At 38.8% G+C, this 18,752-nt stretch overlaps 1 protein-coding gene and 1 pseudogene across 1 annotated transcript; both read left to right on the forward strand.

The window, feature by feature from the left end:
- The first annotated feature begins 1,879 nt into the window (after positions 1-1,879).
- On the forward strand, positions 1,880-11,312 carry LOC147871727 (calcineurin-binding protein cabin-1-like). Its single transcript, XM_087360275.1, has 10 exons — positions 1,880-1,891; positions 2,316-2,495; positions 3,911-4,048; positions 5,822-6,011; positions 6,565-6,710; positions 7,187-7,300; positions 7,630-7,794; positions 9,269-9,367; positions 9,934-10,040; positions 10,816-11,312. Exons 1-10 carry the CDS (start codon positions 1,880-1,882, stop codon positions 10,862-10,864), a joined length of 1,200 nt encoding a protein of 399 aa, XP_087216401.1. The 3' UTR covers positions 10,865-11,312.
- A 6,568-nt stretch (positions 11,313-17,880) lies between these two features.
- Positions 17,881-17,993, forward strand: LOC147871728 (U5 spliceosomal RNA; annotated as a pseudogene).
- The last annotated feature ends 759 nt before the right edge of the window (positions 17,994-18,752 follow it).

Genomic DNA, 18,752 nt, shown 5'->3' on the forward strand with positions numbered 1-18,752 from the left:
ACCCACTTTCACGTATTCTGATCCAGTTGGATAGCAAAAAAAAAAAAAAAAAAAAAAAGGGCATGTAGGTTTAAATTTGTTAATTCTGAAGATGAATTATAGTTGATTACAAATACTAGGAAATTTCCCATCAAGAATGGCGAAAAAATCTAAAGTCATACTTAAAAACACATTTTCTTTATTCTTTTACAAATCAATGTATGAAAATTTAAATTTAATGTTTTTTAACAAAAAAAAATCACTATGTATCTTTGCGTAACTAAGATTGTAGTATGATTTAATGTAGTACAGTCTTAAACATGATTTTATATCTAAGTTGTAACAACTGTGCCTCACTGTGTACATGCACATAGTAGGACGACCTTAACAACATATCCATGGCTATAATATTATCTCATAGAGCCCAAAATCTCTTAACAGGAAATGATCACCAACCAACCAATAGTAATTATTATGTAGTTAAATAATAGTCTACTGCTCATCAATTCTCTTGTCAGCTTTCAAAATCTACGCTGTCCTCTGTGTCTATATGCTGGTTTCTCCATTCACTATTAAAGAACGTCCTGTGCCCTTGTGAGAAATTGCACAATCAACATGAAATTCTGAGGGACACACACACACACACACACACACACGTATATATGTCTCCATGTCACATAATGTAATAGTTTGTTTTATATATTACATCAAATTTTTTTGTATTTCAGGAAAACTTGGAATTTGTTACTAAAGAATTTTTGTGTTGAAGGGCTAGAGTTCTCTGGACATGACCAGAATGGGCAACGAGTTACAGGACACCTCTGGGCTCTCCATTTGAAATTTATGTCTCTGATTTCTGTTGTAATGTTATAGTCAGTTCTGTGCCTGCATATCTGTTGTGACTATTATTTCCAACTAAACGTCTGTATGTATTTTTTATTAGTTCCTGCATATACTACATATTTTGTCAATTCCATCTTTGTTACCTTATTCCTAACACGTGGCCTCGTGTCTTACAGCGTGAATATGTTCAGGTAGCTTAAATAATATATTCGAGATCTAGACAAAAGAAAACTATCCACATTATCTTTCTGTGGTTTCATTTATAACAAATTAAAAAAGTTGTTTGAATAATGATAGGTGGAACAGTTATTGTTTCATTTCTTTATTCGCAGAAATTTGTTTCTCCCGTGCCATATGTAACTGCTGTATTTTTGGTGGAAATTGCTTCTACTAGCTTCTGCATTACTATTTTGTTGTCAAAGCAACATGCTTACTTTTGAATGTCTTTCTTGTAACAGACGACAAAATAAAATACCAAGGGTTTATTTGCACCGAAATAAATCTAAACTAAATAATAGATCAAGTTATTGACATAAATTGAAGTTCTTTGGTTTCGAATACATAATATTGAATACTTTCATATATTAATATGTATAACTGGATATGGTGAAGTCAGATGGAATCCACTCAAAATTCAGTTTAATGTCTGAATCAACACACACTTTCCAATTGTTATTAACAGAATTATTATGTATTTTGTTATCTAAAAAGAATTTCCAGTCAGTGCAAATAATTGATAATTATTTAACAATGTATAAATTGTGAATTGTGTTTTTTTAATATCCATGGTTTATTATGTCTACTGTCATCTCACTAACTTATGGATCAATGGAACATATTAAAGCTGTATGATGTATGTATAACTATTTAACAAGTTTGAAAAAACAGATGTTTTTTTTTTGTAAAGTTTTCCAGCCCATGTAAGTTTAAAAGAGATTCATCATGCCCCCAGGTCTACTAGTGATCTTGAGATCAAGAAACTGTGAATCTTAACATTCACACCTTGTATTTATCTTTATGACATGGTACTTGGGCAAGGGCCAGTCCCCTAAAGAAAATGAGATTTCAGGTATAAATGGCAGTGAGTATGGAGGTGGCTATCTTCAGGGTTGTTACGCTATGTACTCTGGTAGATTTCCGCCAACGGTTCAGAAGTCATACTGTCTCCGTCAAAAGGGCGATTAACATTTATTGCCCTGATGACAGGCAGTATGACCTCTGAAATGTTGGTGGAAATCTATCAGACTACAGGGAGCAACAACCCAAAAGACAGCAATCTTCATCTTCTGAGTTCTTTTACTGTATAGGCTCATAAAAGTTGTGATCTTTCAGAGGTGGCTGGTGCCACCACCATCAGGAAACATGCACCTCCGAAACACCAGCAGACCTCTACCAAACTACACAGTGCAACAACCCAGAACAGAGCCACCTTTATACCTAAAGAGAATTTAACATAAAAAGAAAAACTTATTGCTTTGCTTTATTGTGAACAGGCTTACTATGCACTTGAGATGATCGGTCACATGAGAAAGGGTGAGTCTGTGCTGGTCCACTTAGAGAGCGGGGGTGTAGGCCAGGCAGCCATCAACATCTGTCTGCACGCAGGTTGTACAGTGTTCACTACTGTTGGCACGCAGGAGAAACGGGCATTCATGAAGAAACAGTTTCCACAGGTATTTCAACAGCCTATTTCCTATCTCATGCACACATAGGGGAGATTTTCCGCCATGATAAATTGAATTATTTTACAGATTCTGAGTGTTATGTGTGAATTTCATTAAAAATCGAAGTTTCGATGTGAAACATACTGTCACAGAACTCAAATACTGCTCCCCATCCCCGCTCAGCTTTCTGCATTGCCTGCTTGTGGCAACATCATGACCAAACAGTTGGGCATACACATAATCACCTTCTACGAAAGCCTGTCAGTGCCAAAACATTTCTAGTCACAATGCAACAAATGAGTTCCCTTTCAAATAATGAAGTATGTGCTCTGTTATGGAATTTCTCACATGACAGCGTTACTGTCTCAGCCATCTGCTGGAGGACTGAACGTGTGTGCTATTTTCCTATTTATATTCTTTATTTTATTCTTTCTGATTGTGGGGCAGCTGTCAGCTTGTCCTGTTAGATTATGTTCCCATACCTCCACCAGGAACATTCATAATTTTTGTCTGGTTTCTTGGTTGTAAATTTTTGTTTTTGGCCTGGATGGACTCTGGGGGTTCTCAGTGATGCATGACGTGGCAGCAGCTGTCATAAGTTCCAAATATCTAATCTGAATTTTTGGTGTTTAGTATGGGGGGAAATTTGGGCCTCAACATGAGAAGATTGTGGGACATTTTGGTTTTCTCTGTGTTGGGCAAAATACTGTTTTTCTTTGTACATATGAGAGATGATCAAGAATGTCTAGGACCAAGGAACTGAGTACTGGTTCTGTGGCTAGAATCATAAATTCTGTTTTTACCATAATTAATATTCTCATTCATGCATTGAGATAGTACAGGATCCGTGCCTTTGACCCAGGCACAGTACACTGTTTGAAATATTCTGGAATGTTTTTAACTTACCACATATGTTATAGGGATTTGCATTGGTATGATGTTGAGACTGTTCAGCAAGGAGAATCTGTTACATCACTGTTAAAGAAAGTGCAGAACTTTTTCTCTAGACCTGCAAGTTATAAATGGATGTATGTTCCTTATAGAATACATAATATTCGTTACTGTCCAGAATGTAAATTCAGAAATGGAAATTTTTCTTCCTCCAGGTTTCCCTATTTATAACACTGGTTAGACTACAGTGACAGAAAATGAAAAGTAAAATAATATGCTTTTAAGACATGCAACCATAACAGGTATTGAAAGGACTTGGCCTTGAAGGTAAGATTCCTAGAGTGTTTTCACAATGGATGTGTAAAGTCATCTTATGCTCCGTTTTGAGAATGTTTTGTAATTTGAAGGTAGTTCTCTTGCTTTTAATGCATACAAATTGTCAAACATGTGTGCATATAATCTTCTTTCCCAGTTGACGGACCGCAATATTGGCAGCTCTCGAGAAACCTCTTTTGAGCATCTCATCATGTCAGAGACAAATGGTAGAGGTGTGGACCTTGTTTTCAACTCCCTCACTGAGGAAATGCTGCTGGCCTCTGTACGCTGTCTTGCCCATCGAGGACGGTTCCTTGAGATTGGAACATTTAATCTTTAGAAGAACAACACTATTGGTATTGTAAAAATTTTACTGATTTCACATGGATTCATTATAGCTTATGCATTTGTTAAGTACTCTAAAACAATTGATAATGATTTACTCTTTACTGTACTTGAAGCTACTGATATAAAAATGCTTAAAATAGTTGTTCTCTATTCGTTACACAGTGCCGTGCCCTTCACACACTGGTGTACTTTGTTTGGAGCAGTATGCACCTATTGTTATCTTTGCTTTGGTGATTGTTCAACTTCATGAACAAGAAGTATATCAGAGAGTAAATGAAAGTTAGGTTGTCGAATTAACTAACTTCATAGCATATAAGCTATCTTAAGAATTTGAAAACTGCTAATGTGGCCAAGAATTTACCCTGTATATAAGGAACCTTAAGGTTGGTTATTGTGTTCATAAGAACCACCCACTTTCACGTATTCTGATCCAGTTGGATAGCAAAAAAAAAGGGCGTGTAGGTTTAAATTTGTTAATTCTGAAGATGAATTATAGTTGATTACAAATACTAGGAAATTTCCCATCAAGAATGGCAAAAAAATTTAAAGTCATACTTAAAAACACATTCTCTTTATTCTTTTACAAATCACTGTATGAAAATTTAAATTTAATGTTTTTTTAACAAAAAAATCACTATGTATCTTTGCTTAACTAAGATTGTAGTATGATTTAATGTAGTACAGTCTTAAACATGATTTTATATCTAAGTTGTAACAACTGTGCTACACTGTGTACATGCACATAGTAGGACGCCCTTAACAACATATCCATGGCTATAATATTATCTCATAGAGCCCAAAATCTCTTAACAGGAAATGATCACCAACCAACCAATAGTGTGCATCCCTTCCAGATGCGGGGTGATGACTGCATTACGACCATCGCATCATTGCGATGGACCAATTGACTTTGAGCTCAGCTTAAGGCGCGTTCCCGCCGTTGTGGGGGAACGAATCAGGTCGCAGCTTTTAAGCCAAATTCAATGACAAATTACGTAATGCAGGGGTATTTAAGCGCGATCGTGGTTGCGGGGCGCTCTCTAAAGTTTTGGTCCTTCGGTTGAGCGGGGGTGTTTTTCTTAACAAACGTACGACAGAACAAAGGAACAGCCGAGCCATCCAGCTGCCTCCGTGAATAGTGCTTAAAAGATATATATGTTCCTGCGCGTATTAAGGAAAAATAAAGTGTCGTCGATCAGTGCAACACAGAAAGACTTTGTTGTCCATTTGTGTAGAAACCTGCTCCACCTTCTAATTCCCGTATATTCCCAGGGAGTCGGAAACTCGTGCTCACCGACAACCTCTCACCATCATCAACAATCCCTTTCTGTATCTTTACATATCCCACGTCAAGAAGCTGTAATCATATGAGCAAACCAGGCTACGACTACGAGTATACTAAACAAGCAGTGTGACGTGTGGTGGACGGAAAGGGACGGTTACAAGTCACCAGGGAAAGGTACCTACTAACCTAACGTAATTAGGATACGACAGATATTAGAAAGTTTGAAATGTATGAACTGTGTTTGAATCATGAAAAAGTTTGTACTCTCAAAGACTAGACCAGCAAACGAAAGACAGAAGTAAGGGGGGGGGGAAACAACAACAACAACAGCATTCGCAGTAAATGTGAAACATGACTGTCGGAAGTAACGTTCTTATAAAGAATCCATTATTATCACAGACGTTTAGGGAATCAAAAATACAAGCTGTATCATACTTAACTTCATCATAAATGTTTTTTTCAAACCTGAGGTCCTAAGGCATTCTTCTCCCAACAGGCGCGCTACCTTCAGGACCACAGAGTCCCTCAAGTCCCCTTGACTTGGGTGCGGGGCATGCAGTTATATCAGTTCTACCTGCCTGATGAACTGCCAGAATTTGATTCCTACCGTGTCACTAGCATCACCGCTGATGTTGAATGTCTGCTGAAAAGGATTGCCTCTCTGATACCTCCTCATTATAATCCAGGTGATATATTTACTATTACTCTGATTTTTAAAAAGAAAAGCAATTTTGTAGGACAATATCTGCTGTCTGTGATAGCCACTTTAATGACGTGGTTGACTTCGTGAAATGCAGAAGGAATATCTTCATGTTGGGTCGTACTGTAAGGCCATATACGAAGGATTGTAAGGCAAACTGTAAACGGAACTCCAGTTTGCCTCCGGCCGTCTTCACCATCTGAGAACGATCAGCGTGCGCAGCCCCCTGCTGTGTGTTTAAATATTTCACAAATGGTCCCGACCCCGCGGCGACACTCAAAGTGTCTCTGATCGGGATGCCGTCTGTTCGCCATACAATATCGCAGCATCTGCAGAATTCTGTGCCCACATCTGCCAAGAGCTGGCTAGCCCACCGTGCATGGTATTCCATTCTGACACTTCGGTACCGGTAACAGCTGTTAGTCGTAACAGCGACCACACGCAAGGGGCTCCACAATGTTGACGTACCTGCTTCTGCCCCATCTATATCGGCTACTGCGAGCACGTACAGAACTGATATGAATTTGTGTTGCTTTCAGCACATCTGGTGGAAAAAGTGATGGCATATATCGATGGGACGAGCCCGTCTTTTCCCGTGTTGGGAGATGCTCGTAGTCAGTTGCCTCGCTCCATGTCAGCGATCTTCTACCTCTTGGCTGACTATTATTTCAAAGTTAATGAATGGGTAAGTAGTTGATAAGATATGTGAATTGTGCTTCCTTTAATCTTAATTTCTTTGGATTCTCTTTTTGAATATTCTACCTTCCTTAATGCCCTCGCTTCACTTCTGTACTGTAACACCAAGACAGACATTTCATTACAAAACTTTGTTAGCATTTCTTCCTTGATTTTGTCTTCAGTGTCCTTGTAAGTATGAAGCTAGTAATTTAGTCCTGTCAGTAACTGCTTCAGGTCGTGTGGGGTAATTCCTGTAAAACCCATATCTTACTTTTCTGTACTGAAATTTTAAAATTGTGCCATGCACATGAAATGTTCGACTCGAACACGAACCTTTGAAGTTCCTCTCCAGAATTATTAATGGACATACATAAGTGTTTGTGGAAGAGTCCTTAGTGTTATCTGAATGATTTTGACACCGATTATTGCCGTGCAGTGTGGAAACAGTGAACACAAGGTTAAAGTGCGGAGTGTCTGTTGCAGGGGAAGGCAATTAGGCACTACCTGCTGGATGTTTGTGTCAATCCTGTACGCATCGACTCCTGGGCAGGAATGGCGCTTGCTCGTGGGAGTCAACTGGAAACTAAACTTAATTCTGTAAGTAAAATATTTACAGTGCGTTCCACTTAATGTAATCACTTTTGCAGGATGTGCATGAAGTGAATGCATGTGTGTGGCTGGTCATATCTGTCTGCGTGATTGAACTTGAGACCCACTGGATGGATTTTGATGAAATTTGGTATGGACTTATGCCATTGGAGTGTACTCTGACTTGCCAACTGCATGGGGCAGAGTCCTGAGACCAGTGGAGTGCCACATGGGAAAAGCGGATCCGCCACTGGGAGCAGACTCCTATGTGTATAATTTTGCTAGTAGCAATCAGTATTTTGTAAATAGGTAAGGTTCAACACAATTTTATGTCGCAGTGTGAACCATTGAAGAGCGAGATGGACTTTTTGCGTCAAGCGTCTGCTGCTCAGCGTTGCTTTCAGCGTGCTCTGGATATTGAGGCGAATCATTCATTGATGTGGATCGAGTACGGCTCCTTTGTCTATATGGTGCATTCCTTCTGTTCCCGCCTGCTTAAACAGGTAAGATAAAAGAGCGTTTCTTGTAGCTGTAAACTCGCTTTTGAGCTTCACTGAGAGCAAGAGTCGTATAACAAGTAACTGAAAATGCTGTCCACTGTTTGATGCTGATGACGGAGGATGTACACAATAGAATATTCTCAGGTGATTGGTCTATCAGTTTGAAGCAGAGGTACGATTTATAATCTCCACCATCAGGGAATGGTGTTTATTGACACACACACACACACACACACATTTACAGATTCACTGGGGCCTACATTTGTGACAACCATTGACCTTTGAAGGTTAGGTTACTTATGCAGAGTAAAGTATAAACTCATGTCGTCACCATTAAGCTCACTGATTCAAAACTTGCAAAAACAAGTTAGAGTGACGCACTTATATGATATTTTTCTGACCTTCTGACATGCATAGTTTTTTCTTCAGAAGCAAGATGGCCTTTCTGAATGTTATTCAACATTCTTGTGAACCTAACCTAACCCTGCTGTGGTTTCTTGGAGTATGTTGGTGAGCTCTTCAAAGTCAGTCCTTGCACCTCCCAGATCATCTTTCAGTTGTCCCAGTATGTTAATACTCTTCTTGTTCAGCCACTGCATTGTCTTGATGTTATTTGTGGTGAGAAACTTGCTGATATCTCCAGAGGAGGAATGCGTATGAGATATTGTGACCATGCCAGTCTTTTGCTTCTCTCTCTCTCTCTGGTTTATCTGTGATGTGCTATAGCCATCTTGTTGGAATGATTTCCATCGATGTTTTATTTACCATTCAGACTTGGCCCAGACGCATTTGCTGTAGCAGAACACAGTACAGAAAGGCAATTCAGAGTGAAGTAGGAGAAGAGTCAATGAGAAACATTTTAGGAACCATGTGAGTAGGAAAGTAGGTGGAAGAGTTTTAGTGACCCAGTGGTTGAAAGTGCGTTAGTTCTGCTGAGTCAGTCACTGCTGGTGAGGCTTAGCAGTTGCTTGATGAAGGTGTCTGAGTGGTAGGTCTGGTTAGAAAGGTGATAAGAGTCTTTACTCGGTCTGTACACATCTTTACAGTTGAAGTTTTGAAGGTGCTCTCTTATTTCAGTGGTTTCCCTGATGGTGCAGGTGTGACTGATCCTGTTGTACATGCCCAGTTCTTGATTTTGGAGTTGTCTGTCCTCTGTGGAACCGAAGCAGACGACTCCAGACTCAAAGATTGGCGTGCACAAGATCCTCTGCTAATGCAGTAAGGTTTACTTGACCAATTGGGTCTTCATATCTCCACCAGGAGTTGGGAACACATTAGAGACTCCAGACTGGAGATTGGCTGTAACAAAACTCTCCACAGAGATGAAACACTGCGTCATCTTTGACAGACAGAACAGAAGACATAGCCATTATCTGCACCTACAATTTCACATCATCAGGGAAGCCATTTAATTAACAAAACATTCTCATTATTGCATTGTAATTTTTGTAAACCATTGAACACTGTGTGTCTGCAGGAAACAGACAGCCTCAGCCTGGAGATGTTTGAGATATTGGAGAATCGAAAGGAGAAGATGTTGGACACGGCAGAGAAGTGTTTCACCACTGCCAGCAAGGTCAGCGGTCAAGTGAATCTTTGTTTGTTGTTTCGCTGTTCTGAGTGTTTTTATTTTTAAAATTGCAGATGTAGGCCATTTATCTCATATGACTAACTCCATGGAGCAGAGTTTATCGTAAGAAGCTCGTAGTCTCTCGGGTAATGAAGAAATTCCCCATCTTGCGTGCGATCGGAAGGTTCATTATCGTGATGACCAAGTATGTACGACTGGCCCCTGACCAGTCCATTCCTAAGGAACTATTAAAAATCTATTTTAATATTATCCCTTATCCAAGCCTTTGTCTTCCATGTGGTCTGTTCCTTTCAAGTTTTCTGACTAAAATTTTGTATCTATTTCTTATCTCTCCACGTGTTTACCCATTTGATAATTCCCTTTGATTTGTCATCAAAATACAGAAAGGCAGCTCAAAGACTAGGTATGCTTCGCCCTGTCTTTAATAGGAGAAATCGCATGTCCATCGGAAATGGCGTGCTGTTTTGTTAGACGGTCATATGTCCTATGATAGATTATACTTCAGCTATAATTTTTGTGGCTAAAATATCAGGACTGGTGTATGTTGACAGATATGGTATGCTGCAGGAGAGGATTGTGGAATACAAGATGAGCGCTGGGTAAAGTGGCAGAGAAGAGAGACCACAATCCAAGAGTTTTCCTTAGCCATTTTGCAAAGGTAAGAGCAGTAGGCTTCCTTGGTGTTTTTATAAATGGATTATAATTATTCTTGGTGTTGTGAAATAAGAGCCCGGTTAGAGTCAGAGGTAAAATGATCAAGAGAATGGGGTTTGTGAGTGGGATCCTGGGAGGGCTGGCAGAGATGGCTTTGAAACTCCTCCACAGACGACGCGAAGTGGGAAATGCCCTCAGGCAATTTGTCTAGGGAGGCAGGATTGGACTGGTCTGAAACTTTCCTGTCGGCAAGGTCACGAGTCCCGTAGGTCAGCTGGCATAGGCGCATCATAATCCTGGTGTACTGATTAGGAAAAATGTTGTCAGCCCAAATGTAAGTTTCTATTTCCTGGATCTGATTAAATTTATTGCACAAGGTTAACAACTCACCAGAGGTTTGATGGAGTCCGAGGCGGACGCGTGAATCTCGCTGCCTGCTAATCACCTAAATATTCTTGGAGGCCGGTGACCTTCCGTATGTTGATCTCATATTCCAGCTCATCCTTCCTGAGGTAGTCCAAATTCGGAAGTGCACGATCCATTGTAAAGATGATAAACAGCTGACAGATTAACAACAATTCACAATAATCAGTACAAAAGAAAAAAATGTGAGTGCAATAACAGAAGACCTTGAGTTAGATAGAATCACAAAACCACGCTCTGTGCTACCACTTGATATGCACAAAGGCCCAGAACCCTTGATAAGAAAATGGTTTATTAACAAACTATGAACTGAACAAGAGTATGCCTGTTGAATATAGACGCGACGTTTATTGCAGGCTTGCGAACACCTTCATCAGACGCAGGCTAGTTATGCCCGTAGGATAAGCTACAGTAATCCACAGAACTTGGCAGTTGAAGCCTTAGAAGTCTACTATAGGATCCACGCTTGCATACTTAAATATTTGGAGCAGAATGAAGGCAGAAAGCTCGATGACAATTTGAAGACGCTGTTTGAAAAAATGCTCAAGGATGCTGCCGCAGGACCATTCATGGCTTCTAATTTGAGAGAAATAGAAGGGTAAGCGTGTTTCTGTGTCATAAGCTACCGTATTGCTTATTAAAGTAACTTGCAGCAGGTGTGTTGTATGACAGCCTTGTGAATTAGTTTTGTTAGAGTACCCGAAACTGTTGTCAAGTCTTTTAAATTATAGATTCCAACAGAAAGTGAGTGAGCGAAAGAGTGATTCATTTGTGGAAATTTGCTTGTGTTTATTGATTGTAGCTGCTAATTTTAACATGTCTTTATCTGAAATAAACATGATTTTCAAATTTTTTTATTTTTGTTGTAATACTATGTGGGGGCTTTTTAAATGTTTGTGGAACTAGGAAGTTGTTTGTAATAAACTGAGAATTTTCTTTAGTTCCATATTTGTAAGTATTCTCTTAAAATGTCTCTGTTGTTTCAACAGGTTTATAATTTTCTTTCGTATTCCGTATTTACTTGCTTTAGGAAAGCCGAGAGTGACGAAGAAACGACCGCCCGTGTCTTTGGATATTTTCGAAGAGGTCCCATTTACAAAGAAAGCACGTCTGGATTTGCCTCTGGTTAGATTATTATTAAATATAAAGCACTATATATAGTAACAACTGTGAGCACATATTTAAGAATGCCTCATTGCAACTTCTTTAACAATTTGTAACCCAGTGTCAGCTGGCAATTGACGTGACGGCGTTACGCCACTGCAGCGCAAAAGGTTGTAATATTTTACTTCTTAATACAACGTTTGCAAGTTACTGACAACAACAGTTACGTGTGTTCTTATTGGTGGTCAAGTGTAGGAATTGAGGCAGTGGGACACAGGAATAAACAGAATATGGGAATAGCTGAGGAGAAGAAGATTAATTGATCCTTGGGATTTTACTCGGGGGAAAGCTGTCTGCCACCTGACCAGCCTACTGCTTGCCAGGAAATCAGTGGATTATGTTCAGTACACTTGGCAGGCTCACTTCATATCTCAACAGAAAATTGGCTGAGATCATGAAGGGCACTCCTGTCTTCTACAGATGTATCTGTCTCAATTTGACGTGCATTGTGTAAGTACACTAGCAATATGATGTATTAGATGTGCTTGTCATGTGATAGAGTTAAGTCTGTCCAAGAATATGTGGCACTGTTTATCATTACAATGCCCTTTGTAACTTGGTTGTTGTATTTCTTGTGGTATAGCTCTTTTGCAAGATGTTTGTTAAAATATTAGAGTGTTCGAGCTGTCTGTTAGTAAAGATTCCTTTGCATATGAATCTTTATCAGAAAAGCTATCAGACTGGTAAACATTTATTGACATATATTGAGGTTGACACTGCATCAGCACAAATTTTTTTTAAGTTGAATGGTTTATTGAGGACCACTACATGCTTAAACCTTAATTTTTAATCTTCACTATTGTCTCTTTAAGTGCTTGAATGTAAGAGACAAGACTGCTAAGTCGTGTACATGTTTGAAGCAGATAACTTTCGCATGGACCCATTGCAAATGCTTTACGATTATTCATATGAGTTATTTACCAGGAAGCATGGGATGTCTGAGCTAGAGTAGAAACACAGTTTTTTCACCAGGTTTAGAAGCACATGCTGAAATGGAAGGGAGAGGAATTTAAGTGGTGTAGCTCTTTTGCAGGATGTTTGTGTTCGAGCCATCTGTGAGTGAAGATTCCTTTCCGTATGAATCTTGGAGGTAGAAGGTACCTTATTGATCTTGATATTGGGTAGTCAATCAGCATATGATTATCATGTTGAAGGGGTCCCGGGATCTTAATAAACATTGTGACCACAATCCGAAATTGTTGTGTAGACACGCTGTCAATTCAGTAATCAGCGTGCACTAAAACGCATATCGTAAAACTGTTTATTGACGTAATGTCAGATATAAAGGTATTGTTTTGTGGAATGGCCTCTGTGGTAAGTTGCATTCTTTATTCTGTTCTGTTTCTGCTTGTTAAAGTTGTTTCATAGAGATTGCTGCTGGTGTGTCATGGAGAGATGTTTCCTCAAGGTAAGGCATTTTGGTGCGCTCTCCTTTACTTAGTGGGGAATCCCCACGTCCACAGTACAGAGTGTCTAAGTATTTGTGACCAGGTTGGTGGCCTCAGCACTCTGCCAGTTTCTCATAGTAACTAGCTCCTTAGCACCTACAGTCATCATTCCATCACTTCTGCATGATGTTCTGGCAGATGCATTTCTCTCCTAATCTTCTGTGAGCGTGGAAATGAGCCTTTGTAAAAACAAATTTCTTGACTAGCTGAATATCAAAGTATTCAGAGAAGGTTTTTCGTCATGGACGTGTTTAATTCGCCATTTTGCAAGCAGGACGTGATCAAGATATTTCCTCATCAGCACAAATCTAAGGTTGCCAAGGAGACAAATATTACCAATTTAATGACTCAAGCCTCAACTTCGGCGCTTGTTTCCACACATTTGCTCGACATTTTTTAGAGCGGGTTACCTTGGCATCTCACTAATTGTTGAATACCTATGTACGCGCATCTAATTATAGGGCTGATACTAACCAAATGTAACACAGACGTAATTAGCTATAAGAAGATGAAAGGGGTTTGGTAAGCATTTTGTAGTTATTGCAAACCTTTTTATACATTTTCAAGATTTCCATCACCAACTGTTTTGATATGGGCGACAGGAAGTCTTTATCTTGTCCACTGAAGACAAGTTTATTGTTTCGTCTTCAATTACATGCACAGCTGCAAATGGCCCGCTGAGGTCAGCACGCCCGGACTTTGAAGGGTCAGAGAAGGTTGTCAACACTGCATCTTTCAAATTACACGACATATTATTTGCAAATGATATCTTATGAAGCCAACTAATTGACTATATGGCTTACCGAACCCGAAGGTTCATCACCGAATTAACCAAAGCCCTGTCCTGGGCCAACAAAATCCAGGCTCCTTCAACTTCTGTCTCCCATAGATCCCGCCTGACATTATCCTCCCATCTACGTCTAGGTCTACCCAGCGGTCTCTTCCCTTCGGGTATCCCAACCAGTACCCGGTGCACACCTCTTGTCTCATCCATGTGCGCTACATGCCCCGCCCATCTCATTCTTCTCGACTTAATCACCCTGACAATATTGGGGGAGGAATATAAATTTTAAAGTTCATTATGCAGTTTTCTCCAGACCCCATCGTCTGCTCTCCTAGGCCCAAATATCCTCCCTTAGAGTGAGAGACCACGTTTTGAACCGATGCAAGACAACTGGCAGAATTATTGTTTCGTATATTATAATCTTCAGGTTCTTAGAAATCAGTCGTGAAGACAAAATATTTTGAACTGAGCAGTAGCAGGCATTTTCGGAATTTAGCCTCCCCCTAATTCCGTCGTGAATAAATTTTGATTTGTTATTGTTGTTTCATTGTTCCGTAAACCCGCGTACTATATAGTAACAGTATCAGAACTTTAACCTGATTTTCGACCACTTTCAAGGTCACTGACAATTTATTCTGGCCGATTAAACGAACGACGTCGCTTTCATTGCTATCGTAAACCACGTGCACTCTTAGCTTCGTGTTGTTGATGATGTGTCCGTGCTATGAATGCTTTTACGAAATCTTGTGACGTATTCGAGTATGGTGACCAAAGAACGTAGAAGCGAAAATCAAGGTAATGCATCGTGGAGATGTACTTTGTATGTCGACTGTTGAACGTTTGAATACAGTCTCGCGAATAATGGTATACGTTGTAAGTGTGCTCGTAGATGTGGAAATGGAGTGCTGACAAGAGTAGGTTTTCTCTCTGCGTTTCTGATAATGTCATCTCTGGTCGCGACGACGATGGCGCCATCATTCTACTTCGTGTGTTTGGGATTGTTTGACTAAGATATTTTGTTGTGACTTCTGCTTCTGTTTTGTAGCGTGATTATTAATCTTTTCTGTATTTGTTAAGAAATATTGAAATAATTTGCTAAGAGCTTAATATTTTTTATTACATTATCATTTATCTTTATTAATGAGGTCAATATTTCTGTAGAATGTTTCCCTGATTTATTTCTTTCATGTTTTCCAGACTGCTTTTATTTTGTTTTTTTGCTCGAGGCTGTTTAGTCTGGTTGTCACATTTAATCTGATTTAGACCTCGAGAAAGTAAGTATCTTGTAATATTTCGTGCAGTGAATTTTCATTACTTGGTTGTTCCACTATTGACAAATTAGGTAATCTTTTTTTATCTTTGTGATCCAGTCATTCTTTTCAGATATTTTATCACTGTTTTGGTGGTGAAACTTGCTTATACATTTTTAAGAGATTATTTAGGAATGTGTTGAATTTTGAATCTACATCAAGGCTGTTTAATACTGAGTGCCAATTTTCATTCGATGTGTTATACATTCTTTAATAGTGTCTTCATTTCTGAGTCTGATTGATATTCTGTACTTATGATAACTGGAGATCGACTTTTTTATTATTAATATTACTAGAAGTCATACATCGTGATCAGATGGAGTAATTTTGGATTCTTATGGGGAAATTAACTATTGCCATGACATTGGAAGATGCTAGTCGATCATTTTACACATTTTTATGGTGACTTTCAATAAGATAATTTGTATTGATGATAATGGGACCACAGTTGACGATGTTGTGCTGTAGGTTTAAAAAGATAATTTATAATGCTTTGTAACTTGTTTAGGAAAGTCAGCATTGCCAGTGGGGGCTCTATATATAGCTAGGACATATATGTTGGAATGTTTAGATTCCAATTGCACAATGCAGCGTCTATTTCTTGTTATTTTAGTGACACAATACATTTATCTAATTAAATTTTAGGTTCTTTTTGGCAATAATACTTGCACCTTCTTTTACCATATTTCATCTAGAGTAAGTACTTCCAAAAGTAACATTTTCAAGTTTTACCTCTGGTGTTGGGTTAAACACAGATTAGGGTGTGTGTTTATTATTAATGGACACTGATAGTTGATCAGTTTTGTTTGAAAGTCCTCTTATGTTATGATGGTGCACCACAGAATTGTTATCTTGATTGTATTCTGAATTTAGAACTGGTTTATTAGCATTGATGTAGACATCTTTCAGGTATTTGGTGACAGATTTGGGCTTAAGCCTAAAAGAAGGGTTAGATCTTACATCAGTGATTACAGGTATCCAGTTTGCACCTAATCTAATTAGCAGTGAGTTGCACAAGCTTCTACTTGCCTTCTGAATTAAGTTGTAATCCGTGTCTGGTATGATCATTCCTATTTAAGGATGAATTGTCAGTTAATCCAATATGTGATTTGTCTGCATTCCAAAGCGCACACTCAAGTAGAATATTTCCACTCCCCACCAACTTGTCTATATTGGGCCTGTCATGGTTGCAAAAGGAAAGTACTAGAAATCTGTTGACTTTGTACATTATGATTGCATAATGTCATGAAAGAGAAATTTATGGGTTCTTACTTGTTCAGTAAGCTCCTGATTATGAGTGTTTGGAATATTCATGCATTACTAATTTTTTAAATAAGCACAGGTGAAATAGGCCTTCAACTTACTTGTGGGGTGGGGGTGGGGGTTCTAAAGAAGGTGGATGAAAATCATAATAAAATTCTACTGACAGTAAAACAAAGGCTTCGTGTACTTAGGAAATTTGAGAACAGAAAATGGGCAACAGAATTTATAATAAAAGTATGTGATAGGGATTGAGTGATTCCATCCTTGAAAGAACACCATATACCAGGCTGACCTACTGATGGCGTATTTTGGGCATAGTTTTCTGGGAGTCCAGTAACACTGGTTTGATTATGGGGAAACTTTCTCCAGAGTTAGTAAGAAATGAGGAAATCAAAAGTTCATGTCATGGTGCGTGCTATGAGAAGTTTTGAAAAGATTGACAGTGAACTGAAAAATGGCTTCAGACTGAGAGTGAAGATACTGTGCCTGTTACAGATTTATTTTTATGGAAGCCCCACAACCCAAATGTTACGTCGAGTTTGAAATCTGTGTGTGTATCTTGTGTTTTCTTTTGATTTGTTTGCCAGCTTTTCCAACACAGACCTTGCCCATGAATTTAAGGTGCAGTGTGTCTTTTATGTGAATGTTCGTTGCTGGTCTTGCTGTTGTTCATTTTGTTTGAGAACATTTGTTGAAACTATCTTCACTATACCAGTGTTGAAATCTTGCAGGGATTGTGACTGGATGTTGATGTGCTGGTCAGGAGATTGCTTCTGCTTTGCAAGAATTCACATGCCCATATTATTCACTTGTTACAGAACTTTCATTCAGAATTTGAATGACTTTTTTATTGTAATGACAGCTTTTGAGCACGTATTTAAATACAAGGATACAATTTGGTCCAATATAATATGGGCTTTTATAGAAATTCCCTCAATGCACAACATTTACATTTTATGATATTCGTGCAGAGATAACCGTATGGAAATGACAGATGTAACTTGGGACACTCTTAATGTCTGTCACATCTATCGTAGGTGATATACCATTGCCATTGGTTTAAATTTTTGTCATGTTCATCTTCATTGATGAATTGGTATACTAGTTTGCAGGCTGATCAGCATTGATAATTTTGCTAAAGAGCATTCACCAGTTGATTAGGCTGTTTTTTGTTAGAAAAAGAAAGTTGATTTTTAAATATTATTTGCACGAGTTTCAGCTGCAAAAGGTTAAAGTTTATACTTGAGGAAGCACCCCACTGTTTCAAGGTACCAGATTGTAAGTGGTAGGGTGTGTGTCATTACATGTTTTGGGGCGGAATTCTGCAGCATGGCGTCGTTACATACTGTTATTTCATTATACTCTTATTTCTTTCAACGTCAATAATCACACATTTCCCAAATGCTTGGGGTTTTATCTAATTTTTTATTCTACATTATTTAGCTTATTTAAAAACTCAGGTTTCCCTTGATATTCGCATAAATCTTTTGCCTTTTACTGAAGATTTCTGTTGAGGGGAACATATGGTTCATACAGTTTCATTCCTACATTTAGATTACTGATTTATTTTTTTAACTTTGTTGTATTGAGAATGTCAGAAAAAAGAAGACTTCTGTGCAGTTTTGGGATCTAACGTAATATTATTCTCAAACACTACCGTGTCCTTATCAATTCACTATTACAAATTCCATTGCCCATGTCAAATCCTAGATGAAAACTGCTTGTATTTTCTTTATACATGCTGTATGTTCACAGCAATGGAACCTGGTCCATCAAGAAAGAGAGTAAAGCATGTTGTTCAGGATCAGCTGTCTGGCTTGCAGGAAGATCCAGCTGCGTGTGCCAGCGGCCCGTCTAAAGGGTAAGTGTTCATCATTACTTCTCTCTGATGTACAGAGAATATTTCTTTCAGCACAGGGAACCTGTAAAATTATGAAAGTAAACCACCAGGTGTATCGGAAGTCTTGACCTGATAATTTTCTAGTGATGTGTAGTGCAGTGAAATCGGCTTTCCTGTGTTATGTACCGTGGTGATACTTTATTGAGAGTGTATTGAACACGGCCTATTGAAGCAACGCATGTGGGGTCAGGATGCTCAGTCATGAGCAATTCGGTTAGAGAGAGAGAGAGAGAGCGGCTTGCTTGCACGAAACTTGTGACTGCTGGCAAGTGACGATGTCTTGCGCTTGCGCAGGACCCCGCCTTGTTTTAGTTTCTTTGTGTTTTGAGGGTCAGTTCCCTTCATAACTCTTGGACCCAGGTATTAAATCAGAATATTCATTGCAGTGTGGATCGTTATGGTTTTCCTGTTGTCATTCGGTTAT

Source organism: Zootermopsis nevadensis, unplaced genomic scaffold (genome assembly GCF_977971745.1).
Source record: "Zootermopsis nevadensis isolate Lab colony 2312 unplaced genomic scaffold, Znev_1.0 Znev_ptg000042l, whole genome shotgun sequence".
Lineage (NCBI taxonomy): Eukaryota > Metazoa > Arthropoda > Insecta > Blattodea > Termopsidae > Zootermopsis > Zootermopsis nevadensis.